Below are 19,928 nucleotides of genomic sequence, written 5' to 3'. Positions count from 1 at the left end.
TAATAACTATTCCTGTTAAGTGATGAGTGTACCCAATAATCGTGAAGACAGAAGCAGTACGTTTTAGAAACAAATTTTCTCAAATGGGAAAGACATCTAATGTGATGCTGTAATAAATAAGACACTGCTGTATTAAGGAAAATCTTTTTGATACTAAAAAAAAAAAAAGGCGGCCTCAATAGAGTCGATCTGAAAACAAAGCAGAACCTGACAAGTTACAGGCAGTAGAAATTAATCATGATTGCTGTGACAATTTGGGAATATATCTGTACAATTTATGAATTGTGTGAGAGATTACGAACCCTTATGAGTACGTCTATACTGCAATCAAAGACTCACGGCATGGCCATAGTTGGCCCGTGCCAGCTGACTTGGGCTCACAGGACTTGGTTTGCAGGGCTAAAAATGGCAGTGTAGACATTTGGGCTCCACCTGGAGTCTAGGCTCCAAAAAGCTGCAAGGGGGGTGGGGGGGTCTCTGAGCCTGGGCTCAAGCCCGACCTGGAACATCTACATTGCTATTTTTAGCCTCGCAGTCCAAGTTCCGCAAGCCCGAGTCAATTGACCCAGGTTCTGACATTTGGCACTGCAGGTTTTTAACAATATTGCACTGTAGACGTATCTTATGTGCCTGTGTCAAGCTGCAAACTCCATTCTGAATGCCCAGCCTTTTGCCTTCGCTATGGTCTATTTGTCTCCACATTGATTAAGATGCCAAAGGCTGGTGGCAAAAGAACAATAGAGGATAGTTGACTCTAAGACCCTAAACTGCTGGAAATCTATTCACTCTTCTAGACAACAGACGGTCCCTACGCAGCAGAACTGGTTTAGTAGGGGGAAGTCACCTTGGCAATGAAATCACCTGGTAGGGATTTGTGTCCACAGGGGGAAGCTGGCATGGGTGTCACCTGGGCCAAAGGTTTCAAAAGGGCAGGGGCTGGTCTTCTGGGTGGGGAAGGGGCATTTTCTTCAGTTCAGTAGGGAGAAGCAACCCAGCATATACCACCTCCTGAAGCAGTGGACTCCCTACGTGCCTGGACCTAGATGGTCCCCCAAGGACTCACAAGAGAAGGGTGAACTAGTGAGGGACATTGTAGTTTAAGATGCTTATTGTTTGGTACGAGCTGTTCTCTCCTCTGCTTTTATATGATTAAGTAAAAGCATACATGTGTTAGACTCTGTGCAGAGAGTGCCTCTCTGTGCTAACTACTCCACAACCGTTACATGCCCCTGAGAGTTACACAGTAACCAGAAGCTTCACACCTTTGAGGGGAGTTCTGGGAGAAGGGTGTGTTTAAGTAACTGGGGCATCCTGGGGGTCAGCGCTGGTGCTGGGGGTCAAGGGCATGTGGGCCGAAGAGCCCCATATCTGGGAAAGGGATGACAGACCGAGTTAGGGCTAGGAAATGTGCCAGACAGGCCAAGGGAGAAACTGGTGCTGCAACCTGATGAGGCTCCAGAAGCTTGAAACACCCATGGGATCCAGAGCAAACGAGGCCTTGATTCTGTTCATTGCAGTTCTAGTGCCTGGCCAGGAGGGGGCGCTTTAGCATCTGTAACACTAGCCTATTTCGGAACATGCTGCTGTTTAAAATAAACATGGCTTGGATGTGTAGGGAGGTGTCCTGCCTGGCAGTGTCCCTCTAAAGGTACCAGGCATGGTCTGGAATGGTTTATTACTTTTAATATATGACAGTACTGAAGGTTTGGGGTTTTTTGGGGGGGCGGGGGGCGGTTCGACTGTTTCCTTGAGTTTTTTTTTTTTTTTGAGAGGAAAAGAACAAACAAGCCCTCTCCCCCTTCAAATACACATTCCTGGTCTACAGTCCAGACCTCGATCCCATCAGAGCCACTCTCCCCCCACCTCAATACGTGGCCTTTAGAAGTTAGGGTAGGAGGCAGAGAATTTGCATGCATAGGATGTCCTTCTCCTGGACATGCTTTTGAGATCCGTCTCTCTTTCTCAATACATATATTTTCTTAAATTATTTTTTTCCAAAATGTGCTTGCAATTAGCTTTTCCAGTTTCAGGTATTTAAAGGAATCCAAGTCACTAACTGAAAACCACAGGAACAAAGAGTCCGTCTTTTCCCCCTGATACAAACCCCACCAAGCCACACACAAAACAACCCATCTTTTCTCCCCAAACCCAGCAAGAACTTATTCTCAAACTGAGGCCACTCGAAGCGGTATTTTAGGGTAGATGTTAGATCTGTGTCAGTTCTATAGGAAGCTGAGACAAGAGTGAAATTCTACTTGGCTCCCCTTTCTCAGTCTTGACTCCAGCACTGCCAGTGTGACATAGGCACAGACTCTGTGGGTGCTCCGCGGCTCAAGCACCCACAGGAAAAAAAATAGGGGGTGCTTAGCACCCACCGGCTACAGTGGCTCCAGCCCGGGGTCTGGCTGCTGATCAGCTGTTGGGCAGTGGGGGCCCTGGAGCTGGCCAAGGATCAGAGGAGCAGGCAGGAGGTGCTCGGGAGGGGCCTTAAGAGCAGAGAGGACCTGGGTGGGTGGACCTCGGGGGAGGAGGCGGAGCGGAGCACCCACCAGGAAAAAATAAAAAGTCAGTGCCTATGCGGTGTGATGAGTCTATTCATCATACAGATGCAAGTGAATAAACAGGCTCCAACCCTGCAAACTCTTAAGCATGTTCTTAGAGGATATCAGGGCCTTATACTGCACACTAGTGGTCAGAAGAAGAAGAAAATGCCCTTTGTTAAATGTAGGTCATTCATGACCTAGATTACATGATTTCTTGAACCTCTTTTGTAATATGAAATACATTTTTTTTTAATCCTCAGAGTAATGAAGTGGTAGATAAAGTTAAGAGTAACTCAAGAGCAGGGCAGTCATAAATCAGTTATGAGATGTTTCAACACACATATTAATCCCTAATTACATCTTGCAGCATTATACTATACATCATTTCAAGGTTACTCGTTTAACATATCAAGCAACTATGGTTGTATGTCCTAAATATTATGAAACGAGGCTAGATATTTCAAACAATTCTTTCATTCTGCCAAATGTGGCTTCATATTTTTCCAGGCTTTCCCAAAGGTTCACAAATCTATTCTGTTCAATAGCCAGCACAAGATGTAACAGCTAACAGTTATGGTACTTTGAGAGAGACTTTAAGTCTTACTTGTTAAAAAATTCATGCTAGTAAGATATCTTTACTCATTCTCCTTGTTTGTAGAATGGTTTTCCAGGACATCATACTTTACTGTTTCTGGCAATTTATTGTATGATTATGATTTAAGTGCTCAGTCCTTGTTGTTCACACTCAGAACTGGTGCACCCTCAAGAGCGGTGCAGACATTACCAAACAAACCTGAAAAATTCGGTATATCATAACCATGCAGCTATTGTGCGTGCGTGTGTGTGTATGTGGGGGGGGAGAGAGGGCGCCACAGGGGAATCCTATTTAGCAACTACCACTTCATTTGCATCCCTATTCTTGTTCCTTTATTTTAGAGAAAAATAATGCTCAGCATTTGTTTGTAATGCACTTTGGTTAGCGAATCCTAATGACATCTCAGAGTTAGCCTCATTTAATAGATGAGGAACCAGACACGGAGATTTAGGGCTAAATTCATTCGGCATCACCATACCTAACTTTTAGGTGCCTAGGAAAAAAACACTGGGATTCCAAAGCCTGGGTTAGGCATGCAGGTTCCCTATAAAATGAATGGGGAGAGATACGTGCTTCAGAATGGTATTACAAAAGCCAGCATGCTAGGTGGGGAGCAGCCTAAATTAGCCAATGGAAGAGAGGTGTCCCAAGCCCCGCCCTTCTTAGGAAGTTTAGCGCTTAAATCAGATTGCAGGGAGGTGCCTCCCTCTGTTTCGGATTCACAGCTGCCTTTCTTGGCATCAGGTGCCCATGCCTTTTTTTTCTTTTTTTTAAATATACAAGACGCTGGGGGGTGGGGGTGGAGACCTCTCTCATAACTTTTAGCCCAGTGGTAAGGGTAGTCACCTGAGATGTGGGAAACCCTTGGTTCAAGTCCCCCCTTTATCTCAGGGGGAGCAGGGATCTGCCACCTGTCAGGTGAGTATCCTGGCCACTGGGCTACAGGGTATTCTAAGGTGGGGCTCCCTCAGCTGTTCCACTGTGAATAAATCCTGAAGAAGTCATTTGGGTCGGAGAGAGAGAGAGAGAGCGCACAAGAAAGCACACACATGAGGATGATGCTGTAGCCTGGCAGAGCACTCACCTGGGAGGTGGGAGACCCAGGGTCCTGTCACCCTGCTCCAATGAATTTTTTAATGATTTATTCACAATGGAACAGGAGACGGGGAGACTGAGGGGGACCAACATCTAGAGAGCCTCAAGTACTCCTTTTCTTATATCCCAATGGCGAGGGCACTCACCTGACAAATGGCAGATCCCTGTTCAAATGCCTTCTTCCCCTCTGAGGTGGAGGTAGCAATTGAACCAGGGGTCTTACCCACCTCAGGTAGGTACTCTAAACCCCTGGGCTAACAGTTGTGAGGGAGGCTGTCCTCTCCCTTCCCCTGCTGTTCTGTGCATGTCACCATACAGGGCCCAATCCAGCAAGCGAGCTCTGAGCACACTTAACAGATCGGGCCCCACAGGCCAATCAGGCGGAGGAAGACATATCTTCTTTTCACGAATCGCTCTGTGACTTAAACGTCCGGACACCTACAGTGAGGCTGCATCGATGTGTTCGGATGGAGTAAAATAAGTGTCTAAAGAACTTTTCCTGGAAAAAGTCAGGCATTGAGAGAGTTTAGGCACCTACACGCAGTTTTCAAACAGCTGGATGGGGGCTTTGTGAATTCCAGCAGAGTCTGATTCTGGAATCTAGGCACCTAAAGCGACAGTTACATGCCTAGGTCCTTTTGTGACTCTAGCCCTCAATGACTTCCCAAAGTCATTTAGCTAATCAGTAGCAGAGGTGGTAAACACAGTCCAGGAGTTTCTGACCTCCAGCCGGGTGGTCAGACCACTTGAATAGGCCTCCATTGGTAATTCATTTGTACTCTTTGTGATCTTTTAGTAACTTATTTTACTTAACCTTTTTTGAAGCCTGTTCCTATTACTGTTTTTTGAAGATGAGGGAAAAGACTGCATTTCAAATGTATTTAATCTGTGTGTGTGAGAGTATGAGAGAGAGGGAGAGAGACCTCTACAACAAAGGGACCTGTATGTCCCCAGTCCTGCAAAAAAAAAAATAAATATATACACAGACGAGTATCATAAATAAGATTAAGATTTTATCACAGTTATTTTTAGTAAATGTCAGGTCACAGGCAATAACCAAAAATTCACGAAGCCTGCGACCTGTCTGTTCAGAGACCATCAAAGCTGTTCCTTCCCTGTAAGCTACAGTACTCGACCAATCACAACTCCTTTTGCTTTGCTTTTGTTCCTATTCCCCTACCATCTCTCAGAAATAGCCCACCTTGTTCAAGTTTCTTTGAGCAACTCAAAGATCTGGGACAGCTCCCAAGCAGAGAGAGTTCTTTAAGTCTTTGATTTAAATGGCAACTGAAACCGATTTCTCAAATGTGGACAAGACCTTCAAACTATCTGTGGACAATTCTGTCAAAATAATCAAGTCAGCTACTTCAGAAATAGAGACTCTATGGGTAAGGGCTGGTTGAAAATAATAAAATTAAAGATAAAACAAAGACTGGACCTCTGTGAAGTGAGAGTGAATGCTGGTCTACATAGGGGGGCAGGTTAGGTCGGTATAACTACGTCACTCAGGGGTGAGGAGTTTTCATACCCCTGAGCGATGTAGTTATACCCAAGTAAGTATGTAGTGTAGACCAGGTCTCAGTCAGAATTCCTCCTGGTGCAGCTCAGCCCCACTGCACTTTCCCCTCCTCCCTGTCTACAAAACACAGAATCTGGCACTAATTAATGAGTGTAAATTAATGTCTCTGCAAATCATTTAAACTCAGCCAACACAGCAACATTACATTGATGGCAATTATTTCAAGTTTCACAATAGACTGACATCATCCCTGTTCCAAATCCATTAGCACTGATTGGCTCACATTAGGCTATTATGACTGAAGGATAGGTTAGTGAAAGCTAATCCAGTATTATCCTTCTTCTTGGTATGGACTGGAAAAACACTCTATTTGACTGTTTTACAAAGGCAGAGTCGTAAATGTGACCTCAGTCCCCATCTCCAAGTCCCTGATGGACATGCAGTTGAGTTACAGTACCAGCTGAAAAAGATTAAAATAGAACACAACCAACCATTTCTGCATTTTTCTGTTACATACAAATAATTTCTTGTGTTAACAGTTACACTGGAAATACAGGAGAAATGACAAGAGAAATAAATCATGAAACGTACTGGGGCGAATTCATCTCTGCTGTAACCACCGAAGTCAATGGGGTTATATCAAGATTTAATTTTGCATCAGGATTATTCCCTTTATGAACAATTTATTACCTCTCTTGAAAATCTTATGCAAAAAGTCAACAGGAAAGAAATTCTGTGCCAGCAATGAATGTCTCCTTGCACAACACAGTAGTAGGGGTGTATTTTCTATATGTTGCATTGTTTCCCCTTTTTTCCCTCTTTTCTTCACATTTTCTGCATTTTTATTCTATTATTAATTTATTTGTTTTGCTTTCTCACTCACTCTCTCTCGATACTACTCTCTCAATCGTCTTTTTGAAGGTGAGGAGGGGGGTCAATGTTAGCTCTGTTCTGCCTGCAGCAGTATAAATCCAATGAGATTAGAAGGGGCACAGCAAACATATCTCACTACCCCACAACGCTTCATGTCAATCATCCCTATTTTCTCTGTTTGGGCTAACTGTTAGCATCCAATGCCTGAAATTTCTGACAGAACACAAGTTTGGGGGGGAGGGGGAAGTCAGTGAGAATGAGTACCGCTGATTGACATAAGTATCGAGGTCAGCTGCATCACTTCTGTGTATTTAAACAGTTTTGCCAGCTTTGCCTCTGTGCAAGATGCTGTACCTGACCAAATGTGATGGGAACGGGAAGTGAGTTCACATCCCACCGGTTGGGTTTCTGTGTCTGCTTGTTTCAGAAATGTCAATTTAAGCGTTTGGTGGCAAGCAGTGGGCAATCTTATCCACCTCTCCATTCCCAGTTTCAACACTCTTCATATCGCTAGGCAGAAACCGCACTTCAATGACACTATATGTAGTAATGTGCGAACTAATTCACCGGATGGTTGCATCTCAGTTGCCTTTGGCACACAGTGGCCTGTACCTTCTGGTTCACTTTAGTGGCAGCAACAGTCATATTGCGCAGATCCTGGGGATTGCAGTCACTGGCGTTCATGCAGCAGCTTGGGGGAATACCGTGTTCAAAGAAGTAAGGGCTCGTGCTCCAGTTGGTGTAGTTCTGAATGCCACAGCATCTTAGCTGCAAAGAAAAAGTAGATAATAAAAGAAGCCAGTGTTAAAAGAAGCATAGGAATAATTTCAGATCTTACCTCTCAGAGTGACGTCAGACCAAGGGTTCTCACTGAGACTTATTTTCCAAATAAGCCTGGGTCTGATTCTGCTCACACAGAAGTCAGTAGCTTAATTCCCACTTACTTCAGTGGGAACAGGATGGGGCTCTCTGCTTATACTGAAGAATGGAGTAGTTGAACTACTGACAAAAATAGGTAAGTTACCATCAGCAAACACTACTATACTGGAGGACGGGGAGAAGGCCAACAATGTACCTATCTTTTAAAAAAGGTGCTAAGCATGATCCTGAGAAATCTAAATTGAAAAGCCTTCCCTTGGTAATAGGAAAAACATCTGAGAAAAATGAGAGAGTTATAAAGCATGTAGGGGGACCACAAAGAGAGACAAAGCAGTACAGGTTTAAAAGGGTGAATCAAGCCTCTCTAACTCATAAGACTTCGTTAAAAGAGTTAACAAAATAGCAAATAAAAGCAGAACTGTTGCGTTTAGATTTTCAAAATGCTTTTGGAAGGGTGGGAGGTGTGTCCTATTCTAGTTTAAAAACTGGTAAAGCCTGTCAAAGATGAGGAATAATTGACAAATTCTCAGCGTGGCAAGATATTATAAGTGGGGTGCCCTGTAGATCAGTACTAGGACCAGTGCTACAGATGGAATGAACATTTTTCCATGATGGAAGAACTGACTGATGACACAAAAGTATCTAGGTTAGTCAATAATGGGTAGGACCGGAAGTAACATTTAAACAGTATAACTCTGCATTCTGGTCACTTGATTTGGCTGCATTTATGTGGTTTATCCAGTATTAGTTTCAATTGTTTATCTCGCCCTGTTGTGATGTTTCCTCATGCAGAGCACTCTGGCTGGAAGGCTGTGGCAGTCTCCCACTTACCTGCCATAGAACCTTCTGTGGACCATGTAGGTACATCCTGCTGCATTGTGACAGAATGGATTTCATGATTCCTGGGTGTCTAGTCTAGCCCCAAATATCTCAAGTGAGAAAAAGCACCGTCCTTTTGGTAATCTTGTTCCACTGCCAAATTCTTCTTATAATTAAAGCCTCACTTCCATTTTTAAAACCTGCTGCATCTTTTCCTCCACTATTGTTTATTCCGTCTTTGTTTTGGAAGGACAATAACCTGTTTGAAAACATCTCGTGGAGCAACTGTAGGCAGTCATATCTGTCCTTCACCGTCTTTTCTCCCAATGGAACATGCCCAGTTCTCTTAACCTTTCTTGATAGGTTTTATTTTCCAGGCCTTTCATTGTCTTTGTAAAGAGAACTGCTATAGGTTATCAGCTAAACAGGATGCTAGATTACCAAATCCTGATTAATCATGTTTGAATTTGTAAATCTTTATAATGCTACTGGCAGAGCCCCTTTAGAATAAGAACTGCTCACACTTTATGATCCCAACTAAACACCAAACAACTAAAGACTAGCACAAGGGCATTATAAAACTTGCATTGTGTTTAACTAAATACATGTAAAATGAAGTTTCTACATTAAACTAGATCATCTTAAGTGTAATTTAGACTAGCTTAAATGAGTCCATATTAAGGGTTTGCCCCAGGATAACTAGATTGATTTTAAACTGATTATGTTACAAGGCTGTAAGTTTTCTAATACTGACCAAGCCCAAGATTCGGGGTGAATTAAACTGGTTTTACAAAGTAGCAGTTGTCAGCAGATGCCTGCTAGATGCCATGGCAATATAGTGTGTGAAATACTGTCTTCTGGTGGTGACTCTTTCATCCAGGATACTGACAGTATGGTGTCCCAAACAAGAACAGAGCACCCTTGGATAGACTGGTTATTCTGTGGCTAGTAAATACCAAAGAGGCGATCCAGGCACCATTGAGGTCACCGGCAAAACTCCCACCCACTTGGAGCCAGCATTTCACCCCAGGTGTTCAGAATCCTGTCTCTCCATTCTAGGTATTGAATACTGGAACCAACACCCCGAAGGGCTAATCAGTAGCAGCTGTGGGGGTGGAAGGAATGCAGGCTGAAAACCGATGTAATCAGTTTAGCCCCTAAAACATAACTTACTACCACAGATGTTTGAGCCATTGGCAATTCATGTTTCGTGAGCAAACAAGAATAGATTTTGTTTACACCTTTTTACAAATAGCTATTTTAAACTTACACTCTGTTGTACGTCATCCACTGCGCGGCTTCGCTCATCATTGCCGTTGTAATTCTGGATAGCTTCAGTGTATGTCCTAAGGAAAGTGTCCTTGATCTAAGAGGAAGAAGCCAGAGAATGTGATATTTTATAAGTGACCAGCATATGGAATGGGCATTTAAATACACAAGCTTTCAGTCCGAGTCTTTCCAAAAAATTTACCCATTTCCAACCTTAGCAGGATAGCCAAATCAGAGCGAGTGTATGTTCCTTTTGCCACTCTTTCTGGAGTGTATATTCAGAGTCTAAAAAGCTCTCCTTTAACATTTCACAAGTCCTTTTGATGGCATTTTAAGATTGCCACTTGCAACCATGGACTCTTTCAATAGATCACCAAATTGCTAGATCTTTGAAAACAGCTGGGATGGATTGGGAGCTGCCCTGTGACAATTTATGAATACTATATGATAGTCTGGTTATTGGGGTGTTTACTGTATGAATATATTAGTTTAGCTCAGTCAGAAGGCTGACTTGAAAAACAAGCAGGATGGAAAAGCACAGCTCAAGACAGCCAACTCTCAGGAAAAACTTGAGTTGTTAAGGGACAATGTCAAAACTATTAGCTCTGATGATTTCATCTGTCTTGATCCAACCTGCAAACAGGGGGCACCATTTAGGAGGGGCAGAGGGGAGCTTCATAAAGGAGCTCTGGCTCCTGGTTCATGTCCTAGCCCCAGGCAGAGCTCTTAACTGCCCTGCAGCCTGAGTGTGCAATGTGAGTTCATCAGGGGAGAGGGGCTGGTCTCAGCTCTTGCCCAGGGGCAGGGAGTCAGTATTTTGTTTACAAACAGAGGCAGGGTGATTTTAAGATAAGAAAGGGCTGGTAATTAAATTACGGATCTGGAAGTCCTTAGATGAGCTGGTAAAACAGGGATTCCTTTAGGGGAAGGGGGCCAGGGGAGAAGGAGGGTGTTGAAGAGAGAACGCAGGGGACTCAGACAGTGTTCCTTCTAATTTTTTATGTCCATGTGTGGAATGAATTTTATTATGTGCACCAATATGGAGGTGATGTGTGACAGATGACCTTCATATTGGTGCACATAACAAAATTCATGTGGGTGGGCCGAGGGGTTTGGAGTGTGGGAGGGGGCTCAGGGCTGGAGCAGAGCGTAGAGGTGTGGGGGGGAAGGGTGAGGGCTCTGTGGTGGGGCCGGGGATGAGGGGTTTGGGGTGTGGGAGGGGGCTCTTGGCTGGGGCAGAGGGTTGGGATGTGGGGGGATGAGGGCTCTGGCTGGGGGTGCAGGCTCTGGGGTGGGGCTGGGGATGAGGGGTTCAGAGTGCAGGAGGGGGCGGAGGCTGGGGATGCGGGTGCGGGCTTTGGGGTGGGGCTGGGGACAAGGGATTTGGGGTGCAGGCTGCCCTGGGGCTGCGATGCCGTGAGAAGACTCCCCCCAGCCCACTCTCACTGCAGCAGCTCGGGCCGGGGAGGGGCTCATTGCTCCTGCAGCTCCGGTGGGCCTGGGCCAGGCCAGGCCAGGCCAAGCCAAGGGAGGGACTCCTCTCCCCTGGCTGCGGCAAGTCCGGGGCAGGTCCATGCTGGGCCCGGAGGGGAGGGGCACCTCTCCCTGACGCAGCAGGTCCATGCTGGGGGAGAGGCATCAGGGCTTAATAGTCAGCTGTGCAGCTTAGAGGGAACTTAGGACTCAGAAGAAATACAGCCAAGCCCTCTGAGCCAAAGTCACATCAGAAAAGAGGGAAATGTGAGGGGGAGGAGTGAAAAGAAGGGGCCAAAACCCAGGGAAGGGATAGCAGTGGAATAGAGAAGTTCCCCCTCTGCCTGTGGTACCTATGTGGCCCCATCACCGTAGTATCTGAGCACCCCACAATGTTGAATATTTCTCCTCACAACCCCTCGGTGAGGTAGAGCAGTGCTGTTATCCCCATTGTACAGATGGGGCACTGAGGCACATAGACTAAAGGCCAGATTTTCAAAGGTATTTAGGCATCTAGTGGGATTTTCAAAAGCACCTAGAAGTTTAGGTTCTTTGTAAATCCCACTAGCTGCCTCGCTGCATCTTTGGGTGCCTAAAACCTTTGAAACTCTGTTCCTAAGGCAGGGGCCTGAAATCATACAGGAAGTACATGGGGGGAGTAGAATCCAGGTCTCTAAGGGCCGACACCCTATTCACTGGACCAGCCGCTCTCTTTACTGCATGCTGAGGATGGAGGGTAGGGGGGAAAAGAGGACTGATAGCTGGGAGCAAAACCAAGGCAGCCAGTTCTCTGAGACTCCAGGAAATGGTCCCAGGCAACTGGGAAGGATGTCATGTTGACAGCATGAAAAGCAGCACAGAGGTCAAGAAGGATGAAGAGCGAGAATGAGACTCAGATGAGAGATCACTTAACTGCAAAGGAGTGGCAGGTTCTGCCCCATGCTGGGCCATAGAGCAACAACTGCTGCGCAATTTTATATTGTAACTGAAAACCATTTTGTTCTGTCTTTTTTTTCTGAGTTCAAGAAAAAGAAGGAATGAGAAAGCATCGTATAAATATCAGATATGATGATACATCAAATTCTTAGGGTTTCAGCTGTATTCAGGTCAATTCCAGAACAAAGAACAGTAAGTGTGTCCATAAAGTCGACTATTATTGTCATGATTTGTATTGTCCATGATATTGTATTATCGAGTCCCTAGCCTCTGTTTGCCAGAAGCTGGAAATGGGCGACAGGGGATGGGTCACTCGATTATTACTTGTTCTGTTCATTCCCTCTGGGGCACCTGGCATTGGCTGCTGTTGGAAGACAGAATACTGGGCTAGATGGACCATTGGTCTGACCCAGTATGGCCGTTCTTATGTTCTTATTCACTGACACCATCTGTGTGCGCAGCGTTGTTCAGAATATGCCAGAAAGCAAAGTCCCTGAGCCAATGCATATAAAATGTGTAGCCCTGGATAAGATGGCTCAGATATTTATGTATGAAGTGTATAATTAATGAGCACATGTTATTATATATGAGTGGATTAGAAGTATTACCTGATTAAGGACTGGAAGATTTGACCCTCCAATTTTTTTCAAGAGAAAGAGCTGCCCAGAGCCCCTGTGCCTGTTTATTTTCCTTTCCTGTTTGCAGTGCCCTGATCTACCTCAGAAGACTCCATTTTTTTCTCAGCTTTAAAATATGGAATTTTCTTGGTGTTTGGTTTTAAACATTCTCCTGTGAGAACTGCAACTCAAATCACTGTAGTGTTGTTCTTAAGAGCTTTCTGGAAAGTAACTAGTTTTTAAAACAGAAGTGAAAGCAGTGTTGCCAACTCATGATTTTGTCATGAGTCTAATGATAATTATTGTTTTCCTTAAAGCCCCAGCTCCTGAAGTCAAGTGGAGATGTGATGATTTCAACCTTCATTCTTAAAGAAAAAGTAAGTTTCTAGCCCTCATGGCTGTGGAGAAAGCTTCAAAATGTGACCCCAGTGCACCCTAAAGGCTCAAAAAGCAGAAGGCAAATAAAAAAAAAATCTATTATTTTTACATAATCTTGTGATTTTTAAGACAGTCTCATGATTTTTGGTGAGCCTGACTCATAATATTTAAACATTTGGGGTTAGCAATAATGTGAAAGTGACTTAAAAGCGTCGGTTTCATTCCTGTTTAAAGTCAGTTTCTAGTCTATTATTTGTAGTATGATAACACCCCTAGAGTCCCAGGTAGGAGAATGTTTCCAAAAGTTAAATGATCTATTCCAAGCTTAGTGAATAGCAAAAAGTAAGTAGCCTAAATGATATAAAATAAGCTAGATTTTTCTACAATTGTTTCAATTGTTATAGTCAAGAGTAAGAATATACTTTAACATTTTAAACCTAACTAGTGTCCCTTAAGTGATTTGACACAAGATGTCAGAACATGTTAGTATTAGCGCTAACTGGGTCTAATATTTATTTAATTTTCTTTTTTATATAGAAATTCGTGTTCCTGTCAGCTAATTTCTAAATTACTGTCTGCAAAAAACCCTACAGTTTTCAGGTGCCTATGTAGCCCCTGGAATCATGGTTAAAGTTGCCTTCCCCCCAATCTGAAATGACACCCCACCCACAAAACCAGTTTGGACCAGGAAGGATCAAAGCTCGGAAGACAGAAGAACAAAAGAACTATAGCAGATTTTAAAAGGGACATTCTCTTTTAAGCAGCATGGACGGGGGGCGGTGGGGGAGGCTGTGTGAAGGGAGGGAGGAAAGTTGTTCAAAGAGAAGAAGAGGGAAACTCAGGGAGCTGCTGGGAGAAGCTAGGCTTACTTAGGTTATCATCAGAGGATGGGGAGACTTTAGGTAAGATGTATATATGTGTACTCCTTGTTATTTTAAAACCCTGTCCTTCCAAAAGCCTTGTTTCTGCTGCTAAAATAAGCAATACTTTGCTTTCAGAAGGCTGTCCGATCACTGTACACCACTGGTCACCAACTCCCTAGAGGGAAGACCTGCAGTTGGATCATAGTTGGATCTGTTTAGTAAGCATGGTTGATACATACGTCCTGTAGCCCAGGGAGAGGTCTAAGAGTGGGAGAATTGCAGAATTCCATCTGGGATAGGTAAAGGCATGAGGTCTGACAGCGGCAAGGATGCATTCATAGAATCAGTGAGAGGACAGAGGTGCAGCTAGCTCTGCAACCAGGAGAAGATCACACTGTGCAAATGAGTTCATCTGCTAAACAGAGGAATGTGTCAAACAGCTGGAAGTGTGATGTGAGAAGCAAAAGCAAAAATGGAAGTGGAAATAGGGAGAGTACAGAGTATTAACTAGCTTTCAATTTTCTGCTTTATTTCCCCAAATTCATTACATGTTTAGGTTTGCAAGGGGATACTTTGAGGAGTAAGGGCCCATGGTATGAAAACCTAAAGGAGCGATTTGTGCCAATGTACAGGAGGGAAGGTGAAGTATAACCTGCCAGTTCTCTATTAGATAAAAATAGCTAGAGAGAAGAGGAATTCCACCTTCAATTTGCCTTTTGTGAGCCGGCAATATGAGGGAGGTGAGCTTTGTGCAGAAGTAGGGGGCATTAAAAGGCAATGCCAATCCCATTGCTTGGCAGCAGCACTGATTCATTGCAGCACTGGAGCCCTCTGGATAAGGAACTACTGCTCCCCAGGCTAGAGAAGTTCAGGAATGTCGCAGAGAACATGTGAACTGGGAGGCAAGCAGAGCCTGGTGGCAGATTCAGGAGGTTGCCTTTTTTTGATCTTGACAAAAGATTGCCCATCCTTCCCAGCAAAAAAGAACAGGCATTTCAAAATCAAATCGGGAACCATCTACAACTGGTGAAGGTAGACACAAGAAACATACGGGGGAAATATCACAGCCAAAAAGGACACTCTTTCAGCAGAACAGGGTACTAGAGGACTACATATGGCAAAGGGAAAAGAGACAGAAGGACAGAAATTACTCCTGGGGGAATTCTGCACCACTGTGCAAGCGCAGAATTAATGTCCCCCACATATTTCACCCCCCTCGCCCCCCAATAATTGATTCTGACAGGGTGGCGAAGGAAAATTGTAATTATACCTTTCACCCACCAGGTGCTGATGTGGCACCGGGAGAGAGGGCAGCTGGCTCATGGGCTGGAGCAGCCAGCCATGGAGAGGAAGGGGTCAGAGGCTGCCTTCCTCACAGCTTCCTGCCTATGGAGCCAGGTGAGGAGGCAAGGGATATGGGGACACACACACACAGACAGAATGGGGCACACTGCTTCTGGGGGGTCACAGGAGCTAGTAGAGTGATTACATTGAGTCTAGGGATTCAAATAATGTTTTAAAAAAGTAAACGTTTAAACTATTAAAATTGTACTGGTTAAACATTTAACCGTTAGGCTCCACTGCAGCTCTGCGCGCCCGGGATCCTGTTGCTGGCCCCATGCCGGGGACTCCGTTCGCTGCCGACTCCGTGCCTGGGGCTCTGCTGCTGCCCTGCACAGACCTGAGGGCATGGGGCCAGCAGCCGGGACCCTGGGCTGGCAGCCCGGACCCCCAGGGGTGCGGGGGTGGGGTGGAGTGGTGCAGGACCCAACAACCCTCCAGGTTCACTCCCAGGCTCCTTCCCAGCAATTACTTCCCTCTCCCTCAGCTCCTCCATTATCCCTGGTTTCAGAGTAACAGCCGTGTTAGTCTGTATTTGCAAAAAGAAAAGGAGTACTTGTGGCACCTTAGAGACTAACCAATTTATTTGAGCATAAGGTTTTGGGAGCTACAGCTCACTTCATCGGATGCAAGACTAACACGGCTGTTACTCTGAATCCTGTCATTATGCAAGGCACTGCATTTAGCCGTATGGAGTGGAAATCTATCAACTGCATCCGATGAAGTGAGCTGTAGCTCACGAAACCTTATGCTCAAATAAATTGGTTAGTCTCTAAGGTGCCACAAGTACTCCTTTTCTTTTTCCATTATCCCTGACTCCCCCAAGCCTTTGAACTGCTTTTGAGGGGTGCGGGAAATATGTTTGTGTACTGTAGTTTAAATGAATTATTACTCAAAGTTCTGTGTTAATATGCCTAGTAAGGAATCTATTTTTCAACAAACATTTCCTGGATCTTTTTTGTTGTCTGCATTGTTACGGACATACTTGCTGACAGGTATTTTGAAATAAACTACCAAAATAAATGAAACTGGTGTGATTATAGTGTGTCATTTTGACAAATAAAATATGCAGAATTTTAAAATATTGTGCATAGAATATTAATTTTTTTTGGTGCAAAATTTTTAATTTTTTGGCTCAGAATTCTCCTATGAGTAAGACGTGAGGAAGAGATACTATAAAGTTACTGTCCTGGTTCAGTTTAAAAGATGCATGAGATCCTGGGCTTAAAACAAAGACAGTTCTAGGTAAAATGGACAAAGTAACAATGCCGCCACAAATTCAGACTGTATTGTTCTCACAAGGCATCTTTCTAACTAGTTTCCTATCTCTAGCTATTTCTAGCCTCACTCTACTCTCAGGACAGTGGCACACTGGAAAAGAAAAAAACATTTTACACAACATCAAGGAAACTAGTTTGGTTTGGCTTTGCAGTCTCGGAAATCCTCTCTGCATTACACAACCAAATGCCTCCCTGGCTGAAGTAGCTGTATCTAAGCAAAGTATTTAACCTATTTTGCAAACCTCAGCATATGTAACAGGGTAAAGAAGATCTTATAAGATGGACATATAAAGAAAGATAGCTCCAGAGTAAATATCAGACAGCTAAGACTCAAAGCTTTGGCTAAATCCCTTCATTTGGAATCATATCAATTTTTAGAGGGCTGCACGTATTACTGCCGAAAAATAGCTACATCACTCATGATGCATATGGAATTGCTGAAGTCAACAACCAGTATATTGTACATGTTCTGAGAGGCTTCAGCAAATCCTGCTTAGAGAGGCAGCGCCATTTATAACCTAAATTCATTTCCACTCACCTCATGGCGAAATACAAATCCTGAAATGCCAGCCACTAGCTCTGCCAGAAACACCAGGGACAAGAACATGGCATACTGAAAGCAAAGAAACAAGACAAAACACAAGTCAGAGTGAGGGGCAGAGTTGTGTCTGAACCTTTTAGTTCTTATGCAAACAATTCCGAGTTTAAGCTTCTGCCTCCAGATTTCCTCTAAAGACAGGAAAAAACTAATGTTTTTAGAGGGCGAGATATAGGACACCTTGCATGTGGTGTAACTACCAATAACTGCAGGACACTCTCCCATTATTAGGTTGTTTGATGTGCATAAAATGACATTTCTTGACAGTTGCACAATATATATATATATATATATATAGTTTAGTTAGTTAGTTAGTTAGTTAAACATACATTCACACTGCAGAGAGGTGGTTCCCATGTTGTTAAGGCCCTGATACTGCAGTGAGATGAATGCAGGCAGACTCTCTGTATTTGTGTGGAACTCCAGTGAAGTCAACAGGACTCTGCAAAGGTACCAGGGTTCACTTGCATACATTTCACTGCAGGATCGGGGTATATGGCCTGACTCAGCAAGATACATAAGTGCATGAGTAGTCCCATTGATTTCACTGGCAATAATCATAGGTACCAAGTGAATCAGGGCTGAAGTCTGGATTTAGAACCAAACTTTACAAAAGCGAGGGAGCAAAAGAGAGGTTTCAGTTTAGGTCTGATTTTTTTCTACACATGAATAAATAACTGAGAAGACAAACAATGCAAAACAGGCCGTTCTAACAGGAAATTGCATCTTAATCTTTCGAACATCTCATCTCAACTGTCATGCAGAAAAGTTTGAAAAGTTGTTCAATGCTTGGGGTGGGGGGAGGAAGAAGGGAGAACTGTTTTTAATGGAGAGCAAAGCAGCTAAGACTAGTAAGATAGGTCCTACAAACAATGCAGAACTCAAATATTTGCCTGTTTTCTTTTGACGGGAGAAAGATGATTTAAAAATTTTTATACAGGTGTTCAAAATAAAGCTTCATGTTCAGAACAGTGACTGCCACAGTTAGCCCTGACAGTCAGAGGACGTATCTTTAGGGAAAAACACTAGCAGAAGATGCCGTCCTGTTATTCCCCCTGCCGCACTTCACTTTCACCACATATTAACCTGACCGTTACTATTTCCCCCCCCCCCCAATTATCACATATATTTTGTCCCTGAATGCTCTTATATAAGCATAATGTCTAACTCACCTGTGCATTTTTTCCCTCCACCTACAGTTTCCTTACATTTTGAGATGCATTGGAAAGCTTATTGGAGTGAGGAAATCCCTGTGCTGCTTTTGAAATATGGACAGACATACTGCTGGGAGTTTACTTTTCTGGTGTCTACCTATTTTTATAGAGGTGAATACAGGATGCCAGAAATGAAAAGTTAGTGTGCATTAGACTAAATGCTACCATCGAGGTATTCCCTACATTCCATGTTGTATTATTAAAAAGCACCCTGGGAAAAATCTGTTTCAAATTAGCTACAGAGCTGTGCCATTTTTGATGTTAATAAGTCTGTAATGATACATCTGGTTCCCTGGTAGCACTATTGCCATCACAGAGTCCTGTATACTGCAGAGAAGTCAGTGATTCATTGACTGGTTTCAGTGAAGCGATTTTTTTTTTTTTTTAAAAGCACGAGAGACACTTAGTGAACATTAAGGTCATTACAACCTTTCTGTTTGCCTCTGGTACAGTTAACATCTGTTTAAGCTTAATAAAAGCACATTGATTAAGCAATTTCCACATATGCCACATGACAGTTCTTTTGATTTACTTACCAGTTTCAGCATCCATGGGCTGCCACGACAAGTGGCGAAACAGCCAAACAGGCCAAAGACAATAATTGTGGTACCAGTCCCAATAAGCACATAGGGGGCATTGGTAGAGTTTTCGGCAATGAGAGAGATATATGTGCCTAAAGTGAGCTTCCCCCAGACTCCAACGGCGAGAAGAATAACGCCTGTGATCTGCAAAACAAGAGGAGAAATATAGTCAGAGCCTATTGGAAAAAAACACCCAGGATCAGTGCAGGGCCATTTTGAACTGACTGACTTTCCACAGTGACAATTATTTTTTAGTATCTGGATATGTTCCATTAAGCCACCATTGCAGGTCAAAGGACTAAGCACCATCATGCCGACCATTGTCACAAGCAAAGAATACATCACGTCTACAAGGCCTTAGGTCGAAAGCTCAGCCATTTGAAATGTACAATATATTCCAAAACGTGCCCGAAGGAGAAACACCACTGCCACCAGAAATCAACATGAACCATTTCTACTGAACGTACTACATGCTTTGTGTACAAAGTTCTTTGAACAACTGAAATCAGCGATTTTTTGCCTCACTATGTGGATGTACACCTTTCAGTATTAGTCTTCCCAGCCTCAGAGACATGATGTCACTTTAGAGGAAGTGTGGAGGATTAGGGATAAGAAAATCAGGTAATCTTTCCTATTCAAGAAACTTTGCCACTGTGCTCTATGTTAGATGAAGTAAACAGTTTGACAGCAATTGGACACACAACTCTTCACCCACCACTTGCATTTGGAAACTCCCCACCCATCATGATCTTGACATAGTTTCAGAATCACCACATTATATAAAAAGAAAAGGAGTACTTGTGGCACCTTAGAGACTAACCAATTTATTTAAGCATAAGCTTTCGTGAGCTACAGCTCACTGTATGCATCCAATGAAGTGAGCTGTAGCTCACGAAAGCTTATGCTCAAATAAATTGGTTAGTCTCTAAGGTGCCACAAGTACTCCTTTTCTTTTTGCGAATACAGACTAACACGGCTGTTACTCTGAAACCACATTATATAATATTTCTAATACTGAAATGGATGCTAGAAGCAGGAGGCAGATATTGCATGTT

The 19,928-nt window shown here is 43.7% G+C and overlaps 1 protein-coding gene across 1 annotated transcript in view; it reads right to left on the bottom strand.

Annotated features, from left to right (window-relative positions):
• TSPAN7 (tetraspanin 7) overlaps positions 1-19,928 on the bottom strand; it is a 192,600-nt gene that overhangs the window by 16,299 nt on the left and 156,373 nt on the right. Inside the window, exons 2-5 of the mRNA XM_048864268.2 lie at positions 18,829-19,017; positions 17,019-17,093; positions 9,594-9,689; positions 7,238-7,393 (exon numbers count right to left, since the gene is read on the bottom strand). Coding sequence (XP_048720225.1) covers positions 7,238-7,393; positions 9,594-9,689; positions 17,019-17,093; positions 18,829-19,017 — 516 coding nt within the window. The remainder of the gene's footprint in view (positions 1-7,237; positions 7,394-9,593; positions 9,690-17,018; positions 17,094-18,828; positions 19,018-19,928) is intronic.

Source organism: Caretta caretta, chromosome 1 (genome assembly GCF_965140235.1).
Source record: "Caretta caretta isolate rCarCar2 chromosome 1, rCarCar1.hap1, whole genome shotgun sequence".
Classification (NCBI taxonomy): domain Eukaryota; kingdom Metazoa; phylum Chordata; order Testudines; family Cheloniidae; genus Caretta; species Caretta caretta.
This window is presented reverse-complemented; position numbering and strand designations above follow the sequence as displayed.